Source organism: Botryllus schlosseri, chromosome 2 (genome assembly GCF_051294905.1).
Source record: "Botryllus schlosseri isolate E-star chromosome 2, Bs_hap1, whole genome shotgun sequence".
NCBI classification, from domain to species: Eukaryota; Metazoa; Chordata; class Ascidiacea; order Stolidobranchia; family Styelidae; genus Botryllus; species Botryllus schlosseri.
The window spans coordinates 6,889,976-6,908,466 of NC_137237.1; the positions used below are offsets into that span (position 1 = coordinate 6,889,976).

The 18,491-nt window shown below is 39.1% G+C and overlaps 3 protein-coding genes and 1 long non-coding RNA gene across 7 annotated transcripts in view; 3 read left to right on the top strand and 1 right to left on the bottom strand.

The window, feature by feature from the left end:
* The window catches only part of LOC145455802 (dynein axonemal heavy chain 7-like), a 50,137-nt gene extending 42,675 nt beyond the window's left edge, over positions 1 to 7,462 (bottom strand). For 2 of the 3 annotated variants that reach the window (XM_080333833.1, XM_080333825.1), the window contains exons 1-9: positions 7,281 to 7,461; positions 7,060 to 7,217; positions 3,869 to 4,054; positions 3,084 to 3,211; positions 2,882 to 3,025; positions 2,174 to 2,369; positions 1,993 to 2,112; positions 1,171 to 1,354; positions 502 to 681 (exon numbers count right to left, since the gene is read on the bottom strand). In XM_080333833.1, coding sequence (XP_080189959.1) covers positions 502 to 681; positions 1,171 to 1,354; positions 1,993 to 2,112; positions 2,174 to 2,369; positions 2,882 to 3,025; positions 3,084 to 3,211; positions 3,869 to 4,054; positions 7,060 to 7,217; positions 7,281 to 7,292 — 1,308 coding nt within the window. In that variant the 5' untranslated portion in view covers positions 7,293 to 7,461. Of the gene's footprint in view, positions 1 to 501; positions 682 to 1,170; positions 1,355 to 1,992; positions 2,113 to 2,173; positions 2,370 to 2,881; positions 3,026 to 3,083; positions 3,212 to 3,868; positions 4,055 to 7,059; positions 7,218 to 7,280 lie in introns of all 3 variants that reach the window. The other variant, XM_080333822.1, reaches the window with a different exon arrangement.
* Positions 7,463 to 8,606: 1,144 nt separating this feature from the next.
* LOC145456252 (KAT8 regulatory NSL complex subunit 2-like) lies at positions 8,607 to 13,364 on the top strand. 2 transcript variants are annotated; one of them, XM_080334338.1, is made up of 7 exons: positions 8,607 to 9,151; positions 9,220 to 9,354; positions 9,417 to 9,527; positions 10,444 to 10,544; positions 10,607 to 10,744; positions 11,223 to 11,396; positions 13,275 to 13,364. In XM_080334338.1, exons 4-6 carry the CDS (start codon positions 10,526 to 10,528, stop codon positions 11,342 to 11,344), a joined length of 279 nt encoding a protein of 92 aa, XP_080190464.1. In that variant the 5' UTR covers positions 8,607 to 9,151; positions 9,220 to 9,354; positions 9,417 to 9,527; positions 10,444 to 10,525; the 3' UTR covers positions 11,345 to 11,396; positions 13,275 to 13,364. The 2 variants fall into 2 exon arrangements, with proteins under 2 accessions (XP_080190464.1, XP_080190457.1); XM_080334331.1 differs by having other exon boundaries at positions 8,612 to 9,151; positions 10,441 to 10,544.
* On the top strand, positions 13,283 to 17,167 carry LOC145456196 (uncharacterized). Its single transcript, XM_080334285.1, has 6 exons — positions 13,283 to 13,415; positions 13,477 to 13,585; positions 14,165 to 14,370; positions 14,436 to 14,463; positions 16,518 to 16,580; positions 16,956 to 17,167. The coding sequence occupies exons 1-6, from the start codon at positions 13,383 to 13,385 to the stop codon at positions 17,108 to 17,110; spliced, it is 594 nt and encodes a 197-aa protein (XP_080190411.1). The 5' UTR covers positions 13,283 to 13,382; the 3' UTR covers positions 17,111 to 17,167.
* Positions 14,471 to 16,195, top strand: LOC145456283 (uncharacterized). Its single transcript, XR_013920554.1, has 2 exons — positions 14,471 to 15,466; positions 15,949 to 16,195. It is a non-coding gene; the product is annotated as an uncharacterized LOC145456283 (long non-coding RNA).
* Positions 17,168 to 18,491: the final 1,324 nt, after the last annotated feature.

Here is an 18,491-nt window from a genome sequence, read left to right on the forward strand (position 1 = left end):
TCAGTCGTGTGTGGCCTATTTCATAACGCAGTCTTCGATTAATGAAAAGGGCTTTTGTTATATCAAGACAAACGAGTACTTCTACAAACACTTCATGAGATCGCCAAATTACACAATAGATGACAGATCAAATTGCTTCAATTCATGGCTCTGTAACAACTGGATGGAAGCTATTGTTGTGATACTACTAGAAATAGACACGCAATAAACAATTATGTTAAAATAATAACATGTAGACGATGTGATTCTATTTTGCCAAGATTTGAGTATAATACAGGAATCGCTGATAACGATACAGAAAATTTACATGAGACATCATCAATTTGACTACCACAAGTGTAAAATACTGAAAAGATGGCGCATAAAATTGATATGAAAAGAGGATCACATTGTCTTTAAACTTTCTTCCATACCAGTCACGAGAATTGTTTACAGTGAAGAATATGGAACTATCACAAATTCAATTTTCCAACACACTGTAATGTAATACCAAATACTTACCCATTCTGAATACAATTTGGTTTCCACTCTGGGCACAATGCTGACAGCTTTGAGCATGACATCATAAACGTTGATCAGCACCAGTTCAAAATCTGGAAAGTCAGGTTCAAATTTGATCTCTTCCCCATCTAAAACTAGTCGCACCACAAATCCGGAATGCTCGTGCGCGCGAATTGAGGTCTGAATAAAATTGGAAACATGAATAACATAATCAGTTCCAGACCAGTTCATAACAGTTCTAGAAGACAACCAAGAATCATGGTAATAGCCCAACTTACACATCTAATGCTAACTGATTGGATTTACGACATTCATAACAAAAGTATCACCCGCATCATCCTGTATTACCATTTTCATCAGTGCAAAACACATCCTTTCATTTGTATTATATATACGAGGCACATACATTGTAACCTTACTAGCAATAAAGTTTGCAAGTAATTTATTACATCTACATAGAAAAATACAAAGAGATTACTTTATTATGCGTAATGATTTGTCAGGAGTATATTCCAATCAGCTCCACTACATTCATAGAAGCCATTCATTGTCAGCATCACAAATGCGCGAATTTTGTGTTATAAATGTATATTGTTATTGTCTTATACCAGAAAAATAGGTTAGCCTACACCGTTCTATATGTTATAATAATAACCAACTACTGCTTACCGGAGGCTGACAAAGCAAATTTGTGTAGTCATCAATGGAAAGAAGAGCCAGACTCTGTAATTGCTGAGTCATCAACGTGGCAGCGCAATTGAAGAAAGACTGAAGTTTGGATTCATTGTGGTTCGACGGAACCTGCTTTCTTTTATTTCCTTGGTAATAAATATTTTGCACTTCTGGGAACCACCTGAAAAAACATTTTTGGAATGAAATTCTAATACATCGTATTACAGGTTCCGGTATACTTCGAGTATAGCAATGGGGTATATAGCATTGCATGTTATAATACACCAATATGAGTATCAGATTCAGTTTGTTAACAATTTGATCATTTCAAAACAACACAAGACTACGATATAATGAAAAGATAGGAAGGTGACGAAACGACTTGAAGTAGTCTTTGAAATCAGACTCCCACCTGGGCCTAGGTGATATAAATAAGAGGCATGCACACTGGGGGTAGAAAAATATGGGATGACGGTTAGTGATGGTAATCTTAAGGGCTGACTAGTATTATCTATAACAATATTTCAATGTAAATTTTGCACACTCAAAGTGGAGCATTTTATGCATATTTGAGTTAAATTTCAACACAAATAGATGGCACTTAACACTTGGAACTCTTAAACTGCAATCACAGTATAACTAATCAAATGAAACATCCAGGGTGTCCAACAGCTGGACAAGTTATCAGCAAAATGTGACATTATTGTGCTTCGTGATGTAATAATGTAGCCACGATATGGGCTGGTTATGGGCTGACATTTTCAGTTATATCCGTCAATACACCGAATCACCGATATATATACGGGGAAAACTACATACTTTTTCAAGAGCTTATCCTTCGCCGTCTCGATGTGTCTCAAAACCAAGCCTTGGAACGTTTGCAATTCCATAGATTCCACTTTCTTGTGAAATTCTTCCACGTCAACCAAACGTAAATTTCTGAAAATTAAAATCTTCCGTCGCAAATTGATTTAGCTCGAAAACAGACCAATCAACGAACCCGAATGAGACATGCCAAAGGTCGAGCACTGCCATCATGGTGGGATTCGTCACATTTAAATTATCTCTCGTTGAATTGAACGCCGACACAAAGGATCTGTGCCACGGCTTTGGAACGACTTCCAGCTCTTCACGGTGCGGGGGTAATTCTTCCGCCTCCTCCTCTTTCTCTCTCGGGTCACGAAGCACAAAATCCACTGTAATAGAGATCAGAATATCAGCATAGAAACGAGTTGGGGTCCTGGATTTTTCACTGTCAGTTTAATCAAAGTGAAGTTGACAGACGGCGAATCCACTTTTGAAATGTATACCGTATATTATGTAGAGAACTTCAGTATGCAATTGAAGATTATATTCATATTGAACAAAAAAAAACGAATGACACTTGTCAGGGGTAATCACCAGGACCTAGTAGAGAAATGAAAAGAACATGGTATATCAACAATCGTGTCATCAAATATGACTTTGACGGCATGACAACTCAAATAAATGAGGTGAACAGATGGGTTACGTTGTTAAGTTGTCGACATTGTGACTTCCCTTTAGTTATCAGATATATATACTATTTCCCGGCTATCTTTCTTGACGACGTTCTCAAGCAAGAACACTGAAATTAGTATCACATCTCATGTCACAAAACAGATGTCTTCTTGCAATGTGTCAATTCGTTTAGTTTGATTGAGCAGCGCCTCTTTAAAATGCACTTTACCAATCGCCTTCTTCACAGAAAGTAGATAATCTTCTCTCATCTCGTCTGATAGAGATTCTATGGACTCGGCGAGATGCTTCAATCGCTTCGGGACCATTTGCATGACGTGATCGAGCCAGATGTCCTCCATGGGTGCGACATGTTCTGAATTTCAACAATTTAATGATGACTCACGCAACATAGACGGTATTGAAAAGGGCACCTGTGTCTATGCCATTGTGAATGTAATAGTAATATCTCAAAATATCTTTTTCCGCATTGGTGGGCGATCCAGGTCTTTGGGACGCGTCGCTACCGGGGCTCTCTGGTCTGCTACGTTCTTCCTTTTGCCTGACCACAAAACAAGGAGGTCATCTAATTGTCACATATTCATTTTTATTAAACCAATTACTCTTCGTGAACACAGGTATATCATCAATGATGTTATCAAAACAAATAATACTTGATAATGAAGTATATCCCGCAAAAGAAATTCAAGTTTGATCAATATAAATCAAAAATATTCTTGCCATGAGGAAAGAATTATGAAAATTGAATATTCAGGGATACATCCCTTCTAGCTGGCCTTACTATTGCATTTGCGGTGCGCAGCTGGTAGACGTGCCATTCTACGACAAACTTTGCATGCCTGATTTCATTTACCTCGAGTCACAATTGACTCGCGTGATTAAACTTGCATATTCCAGACAGTTCAGAGAGAATATATAGAAAGTTCATAGGTGCATGAGTATCACATTACTACATTACTTCATTGCTACTTCTAACATTTATCTCACTAACATCCGAATCTAACCCTCTTCCATATATATGGATACGAAGATTCTATTAATATTTGCACAACCATTCTATATTACAGCAGTGTTTATATTTTTTTCTCACACAAACAATATATGTAGGTTATAATTGATAATTTTAGTTGGCAGTGCACAATCTCAATAGCAATTGAACTTGTCACAGAATATAAGGACATATAACACTATTACTCACATGATGATATTGACAAGTGAACTTCGAAATGCTTCACGGCTTTTCTTTGGGTGTTGAAAGGAGGATGACGCTCCATTTGCGACAGAGGTTTGCGGTTTTTCTTCAGAAGACCATGTCTTCGCTCTTTGGTATGATTTGCGCTTTTTATTTGGAACTGTCAGCTCTTTGACAAGATCGATTTGGTCCCTTGATAAAATGAGAATCTCATATTAATGCATACAAATTAAATAATTCCATGCACTCCAATATGATAAGCTACTGACAGTTAAATGCTAAATCCGACTATTCATATAAAAATATATATCTATAGCAGTGGTTCCCAACGTGGGCGATATCGATCCCCCCCCCCTCCCCACGGGGCGATTTGGCGGCCTAGGGGGGCGAAAATGATGAAGGGGCGATAAGGGGGCAAAAATGGACAAAGGGGGCGAAAATAGCGAAGGGGGCGATGACGCGTTAAAACGGCTATATTGGAGTCAATTTGGAGAAATGACCTTTTTTTGTTTTTTTTTAGTCAACCCCCGGAAATTTAGTTGCAAAAGTATAAAATTCGACAACGAACCGAAAAGTTGGCCTTTTTTTTCAGTCAACCCGCCAATGATTACAGATTGTATACCGATTTTTCGGTTCACAAAATCTGGGGGGCGATGATCGGCGTTGAGCTTGAAAAGGGGGTGATGAGTAGAAAAAGGTTGGGAACCGCTGATCTATAGGATTAAATCTCTTGTACGTTTCATGATTATGGACAGAGGAGTAAATTGCCATCAACTCAAGAGTAAAGTAACCAACGTGCTAAATCCCAACAATGGCATATAGCTTTACTTTAGGGTGGATACGGTATATACGACTGCAAGTGTGATAGTGGAAGTGTGATGGGTCGCATTTTGATATAATAAAGAAATTCATCTAACAGTGGTATAGTTATCTAATGCAGGTTATTTTCTGAATCCTAATGATACAATCTTCCCTTTCTTGATGCATAGAAAAGTTATACAATTGAATAGTATATTCATATTGAAATGAACCCGAATATTTTCGGCTGACACTCGTCAGGGGTAATCGTCAGCAACTAGTAGAGAATTCGAAAGAACAGCGTATATCAACAATCGTAACACAAAATATGACGTCACCAGCACGAAATGTTGAATACGAGAGCGTTCAATGTACTATTTTTAGATGATACACGAACTCTTTTTGTTGACACAGCCTTGGCTGGTGTATTTTGATAAAAGTCGACTCCAAGGCACACAAATGAAAGTGTGAGCGACCCTTTCCGAGTATGCGAAATCTGTCGTCTCAATAATTTTTCGCACAGGCGGGACTATCCAACAAGTGTTTGCCAATTGCAGAATTTATGGCCTTTGATTGTTCCGCATCAATCTTGAGCGGGTGAGTTAAGGGTGAGCTTTTCACCGAGCGTGTTTTAATGAATCTAGGGACATGCTAATTTATGCGTTCCTGCAAGCGCTTTGACGTTCTTCCCACGTAGCCACAATCACAGTGACACTTAAATTCGTAAACTACATTGCTTTGCTGAAGTGCGGGTAGCACGTCTTTACGTGTTGCAGGGAGCAGTTGCGTTGTCGTGAAAATCACGTTGGTCTTCACTGTGTCGTAACACTTATTGACCGCTGAAACCAATTGCTTTTCAAAGCGGGTGGAAATAGGCCCTATCCAAGGTAGATGGATGTAAACATCTTTGGTTGTTCGTTCGGTAGGCTCTGTTGACTTTTCTGCATTGAAATGCGTTACCTTCCTCTCTATGCCACGGTTGATGACATGTTCAGGGTAACCGTTATCAAGTAAGATTTTCCGGATATTGTCAAGTTCTGAGTTTAGTTTATTACCCGAACATATCATCAACGCTCTATGCACGAGAGTACCTATGAGGTTGATTTTTCTGCGTCTAGGACTAAATGAATTCCAACGAAGGTATTGGCCAGTGAATGTCGGTTTCCGCAAGATTGATGTTTCAAATTTATTGGTATCATGTTTTTCGACTAAAACGTCCAAAAATTACAATGAATTATTTCATTCTTTTTCAATTGTGAATAGCAGAGCCGGGTGAAGCGAGTTTAAGTGAATGAGAAATTGATCACAGTCTATCTCATTTCTGAATATGACAAAAGTATCGTCTACATAACATCGGTACAACAAGGGTTTGACGGACACACGCTGGGAGAGAAGCTCGACCTCATAAAATCCTATGAAAATGTTAGCCAAAATAGGTCCCAAGGGAGATCCCATCGATATGCCGTCTATTTGATTATAGATAACATCGTTAAAGCTAAATTCAACAGAACAGTAGCTGCCTGTAAAAGTTCAACAGAAACTTTACGCGGCATTGATGGTGGTGCTAGCTTACCGCTATAAAGCGCATTCGCAGAAAAGTTATAGCATGTCAATCATAATTCATAACAACAATGATTGTGAAAACCATGTCGTCTTGCAGCAGCATTGCAGCATTTTTACAGTTGTTAATGGATAGCGTCTGAGTTTCTACTCTAAAATTTGTTACCGTACATAAAATGCATACAAATCATGATGAAGTGTTGAATTTGTGTTTGACAATGGTCTGGGTTGATACTCTAATCAACATTTGGGATGATTTGGGATTTGGGCTCCATTTGGGATGAAAAAGGATCTTGCAAAATGTTTAGAGAGCACGTCCAAATACATGTTAAGGATTTAAATTGTAAGGTGTGGAGTTATAAATGTAATTTATTTATGACAGACTGATATTATGGCTCATCATTGGTCCAACAATGACTCCTGGCATCTCTGCGTTACAATATAAACTCCGTCCAAAGTCACGGTATTATAGTTCAACTCAAACTTGACACTTCACCCTTTTACAGAATAGTGATCTTTTTCAAAGTATCAGGCGGTTTATGAGGGTTGTGATGCCTTTACCGTGATGATATTTTCATATTTCAGGAATCAGTGTGATAGTAGCTTTCAATTATTACTGCTTTGAATAAAACTTCAGCACAGGTCAGAAGCCCATTCAAATTTATACGGTTCCAAATTATAATGAGTAACGGTAGATTTGTACATTTGTTTTGATTCCAATGGAATTGGATATAGAATATTTTAATCAGCTGTCATCTGATTTCGCACATCACTAAATACAACTGATGTCCAAAATAAGCTATGTCTGAAAAGGATGATGAAAATTATCAGATCATTACCTGCCAAATGAGTCGCCGGGCGAGCTCCCGTTCAGCACGAACGAAGGAGCTGTACTTGACCATACTGGTTTGTTACGTTTTTGTGGCAGTTGAGGGAGGAAACTTGATGTCTGTGGTTCAGACAACTTCACTTTGTTGTTTCTTGTCCTTGGAGTAGGCTGTTTTGTAATGTAACCCGATCGATTAAACGGTGAAATAATAAGAATAAACTCAGATGTTACCTGGTAATCCATCTTAGTGAATCACAGTATCTTCACGTAATAGTTATCATTACTCACTTTTTGAAGAACACTCACTATAAACTGAAAACATAAATGGATATGTTTTATCATGAGGAGTACTATTAGGCTACATTGTTACTCCTATCTAAAACGTGGTACTGGGGTGATGAAATTGCTGTCAAACTCAGCGATTAAAATCAATGATTCGTTCAACTAATTACGTAGCTTAAAGCATTCAACGATACATTATGGCTGAGCGAAACACTGACTTTGCGAGTGCAGATCTCGCTGCCACGGTCGCATAGCAACATAGCTTACTCATGCGTAACAGAAAAGGCCACTGAAATCACTGATAATAATAAGATCTTGGTTGCTCAGTTGTACTATAGATAACTAAGGTAAACCGGTTTACCTTAGTTATCTATAGTTGTACATATGCGATGCGTTTTCTACTACATTTGCACGGCTGAGTTACGCAATTCATCAACATTCTTGACATCATCATCACCATGATAAGGTACTTCTTATAAATATTACATTTTGTTTACCAGCCGAATAGCCACTGTCAAAATCCACCAGCTTCTGAATATTTCACAAGTATGTCCAGAATGGACGAACATGATGTGACTATTGTCACATTGGTAGTTGAAAAGTCTTAGAAATCTGTCGGACAATCTAGCAGTGAACGATTTTTTGTCGTAGCCTAGGCTATGGTTTTCATATGCAATGTTTTTTATAACTGAGTTTAACGAAATATATTGGTATAACGCCATTTTAATAATATTCAATAAGGAGTTGGTAAACCTTACTTAGTTCCCTTAACTGAGACCCGATAAGACCTTTGTGAGTCGTATATGTTGTCGTGTGAACGTAGATAACAAAAGATGAAATCGTACGATGTTTTTGTGCATGTACTCTCTCTCGTGGCTATGAGAGATATGTGTAGGTAATACCACGGAGAGATTTTTCATTCATATTTATATTCTATTCATGATTGTTGACGGATTCGGTTGTCAATTGCATTGTCGTACGTGATTCAATAAAGTTACAAGTCGTGGAGACAGAAACAAAATATATTCGTCAGTGTGATCCATCGATTACGTGTGCAAGAGACAGGTCGTGATACGTCAGCCAACAAGGCCGTCAAGGTTACGCCGGTCCGTCAAGAGAAGAAACACGCAGCGAATTGTAAACGCAACCTTCTGAAGTCAATTATACAACTAAAAACATTCGCTCTGCGTTATACTGAGTGATATTTCACGATTTTGCGACACCTAGCGATTTCCACAGCCACTTACAGCATTTTGGTCCATCTGGAGTTGACAAGTGACAACTGAGAACTGACAATATTGATAGATAGTGTGGGAGAAATGGGTCGTCTGATATCCTGCTAGAGTTGTAACCTGAGTCCCACGTAATGTGTGGCTGGGTAGATATACTTAGCTCTTTTCGTAGTAGACACACGTCCCTGCGTTAGTCCTTGATCTGACAACTTCAACGTGAATGCAACGACAGTATTGCCTCAGATAGATATATTGGTCGAATATGTATGGAATATACAGTAGGATATCGCAGATGAGTCTAGTTCGTAATTTGAGATGCACGTGCTGATAAATGGTAAGTTACGTGGTACGAGAAGAAATACATAAATCACGTGATATACAGATATGAGAGAGAAGGGGCCAGAGCCCCACAATAGTAAGCATAGGCTAGCTCCACACTGATGTTTCATATGTTATAGGTATATAGAATAACTGTAGTACTGTAGTGTAGCTGTGAAGAATCACATCGTCCTCGATGGCAACGAACAACTTGGCTTCATCAACTTTAGACTTCTGCTCCTATCAACGTCACGTATGTTCAAGGAGAATGTACGATAATTGATGATTGAATGAGGACACCCGATTACGCTCATAATTTGAATATGTTTTCTTGATAGGTATTTGAACTACAAATATTGTGCACAACATATCTTGGAGGATGAAAAATCACCTTTCACATCATGTGAATATTTGTCGAGAACCACAAAACGAAAATGCCCAAATCCTGCTCTTCGTCCAAGAAAGCAAAACAGGTTACTGGTGTGGTTACCTGTTCGATCGTAGCACAATTTAAATGTTATCGTTGCTTTATCAGTTTGCCCATTTTTTGCTCTGACCACCTTCATTAACTTATTGTAAAAGAGAAGCATCAGAAGCAAAAAAGGAAATTGCGAAGAAAACGAAAAATTCAGAAAGCATCTCTTGTGTAAGAATTTAGCAATTGTTATACTATTCCAAAGAATTTCTGAAACAATTTTAGTGATGATTTGATCAACTAGTAACAGCGCAATCCCCCCATAGGGCTTATAACTTTAATTGGGTTTATCCACATAAATTTACGAAGTCCCGGACTGCATCCTTCTGATTTCAATGGACATTAGGGCTATAGGCTAATTATCTCTTAGCTCAGGTGACCTGATATACCCGTAAAGTAGATAATGCATTAGAAAATCCAGACTTTATGAATCATATTGTAGTGTAGTTGGATCGGTTTCAAGTGATATATAGCCCTCTGTACTGTCCTCGAATTAATAATCTAACAACTTTATGGTACGCAAGACATATGTAATAATATATGTTACATGAAGTTGCTCAATTAAATAGTATATTCATATTGAATATTCAATATAATACAATGTTCTTTCCAATTCTCTACTAGTTGCTGACGATTACCCCTGACGAGTGTCAGCCGAAAATATTCGGGTTCATTTCAATATGAATATACTATTTAATTGTATATTGAAGTTCTGTACCTCCAAGAAGCTCTTGAAGTTGCTCAGTAATCTTATACATGGTATATATATATATATATCCCAGTTATTGATTTCTTGAGTTTTAATGAATTATATATCACAAAACATAGGCCTACGAAGGAAGATTATATCAAATATGTAGCTTATTTACTGGAAAAGGGCATTGGAATCACTCACCAAACTGAATCTAGACTCGACCAACTTGAAAAACTCATTTCGGGAGATGTGAACTAGTCAATATTTCCATTTCTACTCGGGCGGCACAATTTTTCAACACATACCGTAGGTTGCACACCCCGCTGACATATTTGATTCATTCAGTCTGATTCAGTTGAGTCGGTTCTTACTGAAAGTTCAAACTTTCAGTAGATCAGAATCCGCGAAAAGACAGAAGCTAGTGAATCAGCTTTATAAATACTCTGAAGAAACACCGAAGACTACTGATGGACAGATGAATCATGAAGACTCTGGTAGGACTTTTCATAACATCCACGAATAATTTGTTTTGCTAATTCTGTTTATGATGGCGCAGAATCTAATGTCGAAGACATTCAGCGTCCGATAAATGACGACTGGCCGCTTGAAAACCCCGCCTCCATCGGTACTGATGCAGATTGGGATGATTTTGATCCTGTCAACAATGAAGTCTACGAACCGCTGAGATATGCAGGTATGCTGCGGCTCGTATCTGCCCATGAGAATTGTCTATTAGTCAAACGCTACTTTTTTAAATATCTGCAAAAATGTGTCTCTTCCACTTGTAGGGTTCTGGTACTTGAAAGTCATCAAAAATTTTTCTTTTCGTCATTCTTAAATCTAATTGCTGTGTCCGGCTGTAGTCAACTGCATCAGCAATTGTATCTATTATGATTTTCACTAATCCCATCAGCCAATCAATGATTAATTTTGGTCCTTGCCAGGAGTCTAGATACAAATTTTGCCCGGTCATTGTCCAACTTACAGCCTGTGATGACCTTGAAAAAATAATGGTGTCTGTAATATCATGATTCTTGAAAAATTCCTGTCTACTTCCTTGAATTTTCTGTCCTAAACCGACTCTTTTTGGTGATGCCACTACGATTATGCTTTAATCCCAATGTTCGTATATTCATATTCTCCTCTTAACCTCGCGACTGTCATATTTACAGACGTCTTAACACCCGAGGAGGTGGTGGCTACCGCGCAGAGTAAACTAATTCGTCTTCAGTCGTTATATATTGAACAGTTCAAGCGACTGTTCCACCTGCTGGAGGAGAGGAGACGGCAGTAGGCCTATCTTCAAGATCTCAAAAGTGAGATCAAGGAAGAAAAGGCAAACTCGGGTAATCTACGCAAACTTTCGCAACATATTTCATTGTCAATTTAATTGCTGGCAATTGTAACTTTAGCAAGTGTAAATGTGGAACAAGTTACGATTTTCATCGTTTGTAAACAGAATTGGTCAACGTCATCTCAACATAGCTACTCGTAAACCGGGGTAACTTTGGACACTAAGCACTAAAAGATTTCAATGGTTATTGATGGAAACGGGTTGCCGCTGGATGTCCAATTCTTTTTCATGAGGCAACAGTACCACAAGTAGTCTCAATAAAAGGTTGATTCATTTCACTACCAGATAAACTTGACCCAACATTGATAAATTAATGGCGGGGGTCAATTTCATGAAAATTGATAACCATTAAACTTCTTACAACCAAACATAGATATCATGTGATTCATAGATTCAAAACTTGGCAGCAGATACCTCTACGTAGTCTTAATCCATGGAAAAAATCTTGGTGGGCTCACCCTTGGATCAATACAAGAAAATGTGATGTTCAAAGTTACCCCGTCAAATTTTATCCGAACGGGGTAATTTTGGACAATGAAAAATGTAATATTAGAGCTCTGGAAAGTGGCTGCTTCATCTGTGTCAAAGTGTACCGTCAACTATATTCCTTATGACCGGCCTGATGGCTTCTTAAAATGGAATGAGAAGGTTAATAAATTAAGAGTTTGCCAAAACATGAAAAAATGGGTAGGCAATGAGCTGAGAGATTGTAATCGGGTGTAAGCTACTTCAAAGACTTACACATACTCCTAAAGATGCGCCTGCTGATTATGGGATATCGTAAATTACTACAAATATATCCATCAGAGGACATAGGAGAGGGAAAGTGTATCTTTTAAAGAACTGTAATAGATTTGAAATCGGCAATAAATCACGGTAACATGCTTAATGTTTGCTATCGATCGCTGATACTGCTAGTGGGATACCCCTTATCGCCATATATTGTTTATAAGTCCCAATTGAAGAGTTTCTTGGAGGTACAGAACTTCAATATACAATTGAACAGTATATTCATATTGAAATGAACCCGAATATTTTCGGCTGACACTCGTCAGGGGTAATCGTCAGCAACTAGTAGTTGTCCCAAGTCCCAATTGGTGAAGGCATGAGGGAAAATTGAGATAAGGGATGAATAAGGGGGCATTAGCCTTCATAACCTACCTAATTTTTTTTTTTTTGGGGGGGGGGATTAGGTGAAAATCATACCACAGGGTAGACATACTATTTTCTTTCAGTATTAGCCACTGCTCTCATCAACTCTTACCAAAGAAGCCTCATTTACGAGGCTTCATAAACAATAGAGGGTAAAGACATACAAAAAACTACATTGCCCAAAGCTATCCCACATGCAGGGGTAACTTTGGACACGGATAATTTACAAAAATAAGGTACTTATTTATGACCATGAAGATTTTGGATTAGGTAGTTCTAATCTTTGCTCCATGACCCCTAAAAACACAAAACTTGCGCCCCCTACACCCTAGCATTTCCAAGATACAAAGCGGAAATGTTGAAAATTGTCCAAAGTTACCCCGGTTTACGGGGTACTCGGGTATAAGTAGCACCGTATACTCCTAACTCAATTACAAGCAGAAATGATTTCTAAAACATGTCAAAACGACTTCATGCAGAAGTAGAAAATTAAAGGGCCTAGGAATGACATCCTTTTAGCAGTTGGCTGCTTTTTGAGCGGAAGATTTATTCTCGCAAGTGACAGTACAAACAGATGCTTTATGAAACAGTAAGTAGTTGCCTTGAAAATCAGTCTAAGCATCGTTACCACTTACGTATGTACTACGAAAAGTCCAAGCACTTCGTTAATGACTGTCTTTTCTGGTAAAACACTCTTAACAGACACAAATGTGAACAGTTGCAGGTTTCGCGAAACACGATGCGGAATTTGAAGAAAAGGACGACGTCCACGCGCTCGCTATGTGCGGAAAAAAAACGGCGTCAATGCGTTGTTTAGAAAAATGCAATGCAGAAAAGACAGCGATCTGCTCGCTCCATAGTGAGTGTTTGTCGCCGTTTGGCCACGTGCCATGTTTGTTTCATGTATTACTATGTTGCAGCGGGAGAGTTTTTCTTCAATGCCATCGTCGACACAACGTTGCGCTCATGCGTCCAACCACACTCAGTGTAAAGCGTCTTGTCTCTCGTACACAAAGTATTGTCCGTCGCGTAAGCAGATTTAGCTGTTCCCAGTAGAGCTGGGCAAAATTGAGTTACAACTGAATGACTCGATTCTGATTTATTAGGCGTCAAATTGGGAATTCGAGTATAACTCCTTAGGACGTCATAACAGTGTGAAAGATGTAGAAAGCTTCAAATTATGTACCATTTATGCTACCATGAAGAATATATAGTCAGTCCTACATCAGATTCAAGATAATTTGGTATTTTTCCGACCGTTTCTATTTCATTGCTGTTTGTGACAACTCTGTGGCTTGATGACGACTTCACAGATATGTGATTTCTACTAATTTTCGTAGCTTCGTACTACAGGTTTTGTATGATGCCATACGGACAATCGAGGTTTCAAGGCTTCTACAGTAAATAATACTATCGAAACTACAATTATTGATAGTAAATTAATTTTTGGTGGCAAGGAACGCAAAATGTCAGAACTCGAAAGAATATTGTCTCACTAATTGACTCGAAACGTTAGAATTAATACTGGATTCAGATTCCAGTGCTTGAATCATAGTAGCCAGCGCTAGTCCATAGCGATGCGAGTTATAACATGCCCTTGATTTACAGACATATTGGAAGATCCTCATCAGCTCCTGTATAAGAAATGTCACAACACCCTATGTCCGTTGCCGGTGAACCATCTTCTCGCCAGACCATATCCCAATGACGACGTTGACGGTCTGGAAACTGGCAATGTTTATTATTGTACCCTGCATGCTCCGTTGGCGGAAATGACTTTCAATTTCCCGGATATCGTCACCAAAGACGAGAAGGTATTGTCGTTGTAGTTTATAGACACTTTCCGGCATGATTTTTGATGTATTATTGTCTATCTCAGTTGATAGAAACTCCAATATCTCTACACTGTAAAAAATCTGGTAGATTTACTGGGAAATCTCTTTAAGTTTTACCGCAAATTACCGGTCGCAGTCAATTACTGTGCGTAGCTTGTCATTTTACATTTTGATATGTAATATTACCTTAATATAGCTGTAAAGTAAGTTACCAGAATTTCTTCGCAAAATTACTGACAGTTACTCGTTACTGCAGTTTACCGGGCTATTGGCAAAATTGATTTGCATCAAAATCGCTGCAGCCAATGTATATGTAGAACTGAATGTTACTGATATATCATTCTAGAGGTGATTTGACCTGATTGAACCTCGTTTGCGAGACTGGGGTCTGTCATACCGAAATTGTTGGCCCTAGTATCAATTTAAGCTTGGTAGGGTACAAGAAATAACTGACAATCGTAGCTAATGTGTTACACCGTAGCCATATTATATTATAAGGCAATGGCTGTACGGCCAGTCTCGCTGGCTACATTCGTTGTCACGGATAAGGCTGATAAGTTAGAAAATTGGTTCGGGATGTATAGTATTGCTCGGGGAAATTAGAAATATCAGCACCGCATGCTCAGCTGACCATTTGTTAATGGCGGACAAGGCGACCTGTAATAGGTTACATTAGGTGACTGCTTTTTCTGAGATTCGTAGTAAACAACCAACGCACAACTGTGACATCACAAGCAGCGTCTGGTTAGGTAAGTACAGTAAGTAGTGAACAACACATGGAATATACATCAATTTATACGAAATTAGATGAAAAAAGGGACTATATGCAATGATAAATGTTTCTGTATGAAAAAAACGACCCAGATCAAACATTATAACGTGGCCAGTAGATATTATTGGTGTCATGTGTCAGCGGATGAATACAATTTATTTCGAAATCGTTCGAGTGTAGTCTGGCCAATGGACATTAGTGAGATTTGAGCAAAGGGTGGAGCGAAACTTGTTGTGCTTGAAGAAAGTGGACACGATCGTTGAAGATTCCTAGGAATGCTGAATGGAATACGCATCTTAAAAGGTAATACAGTACTACATATTATTTGTTACCGTGAATATCTGACTCTGCGCACCAGCCCTCGATGACTTAGATTTCATGATTGATATATTTCATTCGCCTCATTCTCTGTTCTATTTTGGGATATTTGTCGACTTATATAGTGACCACATACTCCACTGCGGAGGAGTTGAAACTGTTAGCTTGGTAATGTCATTTTCGGGCCATAGCATAGATATGTTTTCATCCACTGCTGGATTTGTTTGCCACACATGCCACCTTAAATTAGGAACCTTTTGCTTCAATACAGAGATAAAGTCATGAATCTCTGCTATGTCATGTAAAAGGCGGAGCCGTCATCACACAATGTGCCAGTACCGGTACTTCAAATCATAAACATGTTATATTTTTGTTAGCCTATTTGTCTTAGTCTTTATAATGTCTTGTCCACTGTCCAGGTTAGGAACTTTGCTTTATATAGCGACTTACGCATGAATTCTTTTTAGTGGAACTGCAGGATACTACTTACGCAGAAGGAATGAGAACGAGAAAAAGAAACAATTGAAGTTTGGCCGGTGGTGGAATTAATTCACGTTTTCTTGAGACCACTCGTGCTACTGAATGTCTCCTAAAGAAGAATTAGACCTCCAGCAGCAATATTTTTCCATCGATAACCACTTCATCGTGATATCATGAATGAATATACAGTTTGTTCCAATGTCGTTTTGGGGATGTGAAGAAAATGTTGCGATATTTTTGCATCGGGTTGCTTTGCGATAGGTATGGATGTACGTGAATTTACAAGCTGGTATGTAATCCTGATTTACAGGGACAGCATGTAGGTAGGTAGGCGGTAAAATGACAGTCTCGATCGCAAATGTACAGGAGAACATGTAGATTAGATATACTGGAGGTGACTGTAACATTACAGTCTGGCGTGTAAAGTGAGATTACCGGACGAGTGTAAGTTAAATTTACATTGACTAACGGTAATGTTAGATTACCACGAAATGTCTGGCTACCGTGCTTCCAAACATTACGCGGTAAATCGAGGTTTTTATTTTTTACAGTGTAGATGATCCGGTTGTGGAAACTCCAATGTTACCTGAAGATAATCCGATTCAACAGCTGTGTCGCTGTAAGTATATATTACCCGTTGACGTAACTTGTACAAACTACGAATATAGTTAGTTAACAGTCAACTAGCTAATGTGGTTTAGTTCGTTGTCTTACAAGTAGAAAATATGTGTCGCTGTTCGGCGAGAATCGTGATACTGGTCTTCTGTTGTGTGATGTTATTGCAGCTGCAGCCATTGCCTGCTCAGAGTCGTCACTACTTTATCAGTGACATAACAAGGGATTGGGTTTTGGCGGACGAAACCCCATTGTTTCAAACTCAAAACACCGAATTGAATCTAGTTAGTTGTGTTTTGATTTCACATTGGGAAAATTCATTAGTTCCTCCGAGTCTGGTTGACGTACCACGTCTTGCTGATCGGAACCGTTTTTATAGATGCTGTCGAGCGCGAATCAAACACCGCTACCTCGGATAGTGAAAGTGCTAGCGCCATGGAGTCCGAGCCGTCTGGTGTCTTCAAAAAGTCTGAATCTGGAGTCGAGCAGTCTCAAAACGTTGACGGTGCCATGACGGACAGTGTTGATGTTTAATCATTAGCATCGCGTCCTGGTGCTGACAAAATCTCGAATCACATTTCTAATGCAAAAGATTCTGATCCAGTGTCGGTAACAGTCGAAGACTATCCTGTGTGTGAACAGATGAACTTACCAGCCAATGTACCTAGCAGGCTTGATGAGCAAAACCCGTCTCCGAAATCGGAGGATGAAAATACAAATCCTAGTATGCAACTGCAAAATTTACCCGACAATGTGTCAATTGCTGATGCTAAACTGCCAAATGTTTTGCCAATGGATATTGGAGACTCGGTAGATTCCTGTGTTGGTAACCAGACATGGGGTGATTACTTCATGAATGTAATCGATTGCGATTACGATTACTTCAGAATCACGCGATTACGATTACGATTACAGCAAAATCAGGAAGTAGTCGATTACGATTACGATTACATTGGAAAAGTAATCACGATTACTCGCGATTACATTTGTTTTGCTTCTATAAGGACTATAATCTTAAAGGATATATTGGAACTATGGAAGACAATACAAGGATTGCGATGAAAAGGCCTAATGAGATATCAACTCTCTTCATACATCATGCGTCATTTGCTAATTACTTCATATTATACCAATTTCCCAACTTTATTGGGATGATTTATCGCACCCAACGATTTGCATTATTGCCAGGTCTTTACCTGCCGCACCCCAAATTCCTTAATAGGGTCGGGAGCGTGCTCGAAGGGGACTCAAAAGTATTTCGTAAACTAACATAAATTATAGAGTATTTTCGAGAATTTAATTAATTCTTGAAAATGTTCTTCGAGCTTCGCGATTCAAATGTCTCTAGTACAGGGATCACCAACGCGGACCAAATGAGTCGCCCGCGGTCGCTGTAGCAAGTATTCAAATGAAAGATTTGAAAGTTGAACCTGGTTTCATATGAGCATGAGCAGCAGTTGAGCATTGGTCGGCCGACCCCAAGGAACATACGAACGCAGTCGTTCGGGGCATTGCTCGTCTTCGCGCACGCGGCGGCTCAACGGGAATCTATAGTTAATATTCCCGAGTCTCGACGCGGAGATTAGCGCTTTGGCGCGCACTGCAGCAACGCAACTGAGCCTGGAGGAGCTGGTGTGACTCCCGGCGTGTGAGCGTTTTTTGTTCTTGGTAAGGGGCGGAAACCCGGCCCAGTGCTCTGATTGTCTTACTCTAAGTGAAGAAATCCAACTAGCACGGATAAACGGCGGGAGTAAGTGGTAACCCGTCGGTCGTCGCAATAATCAGTACACACTACACAAGAAGTAGTTTTTTGTTTCAAAACGGTTGGTGACCCCTGCTCCAGTAGATAGCTGGGTTTGAAATGCATATACCTCTCCCCCTTAGGAAAAAACATGCATAGGCTATTTTATGGGAA

Coding starts and splice junctions, on each gene's coding strand:
- LOC145456252 (XM_080334338.1), top strand. Junction 10,745..11,222: donor CGAACCGCTGAGATATGCAG/GTATGCTGCGGC, acceptor TCATATTTACAG/ACGTCTTAACACCCGAGGAG.
- LOC145456196 (XM_080334285.1), top strand. CDS start 13,383: ATGCAGAAAAGACAGCGATCTGCTCGCTCCATA. Junction 13,586..14,164: donor CACAAAGTATTGTCCGTCGC/GTAAGCAGATTT, acceptor CTTGATTTACAG/ACATATTGGAAGATCCTCAT. Junction 14,371..14,435: donor TCGTCACCAAAGACGAGAAG/GTATTGTCGTTG, acceptor TGTCTATCTCAG/TTGATAGAAACTCCAATATC.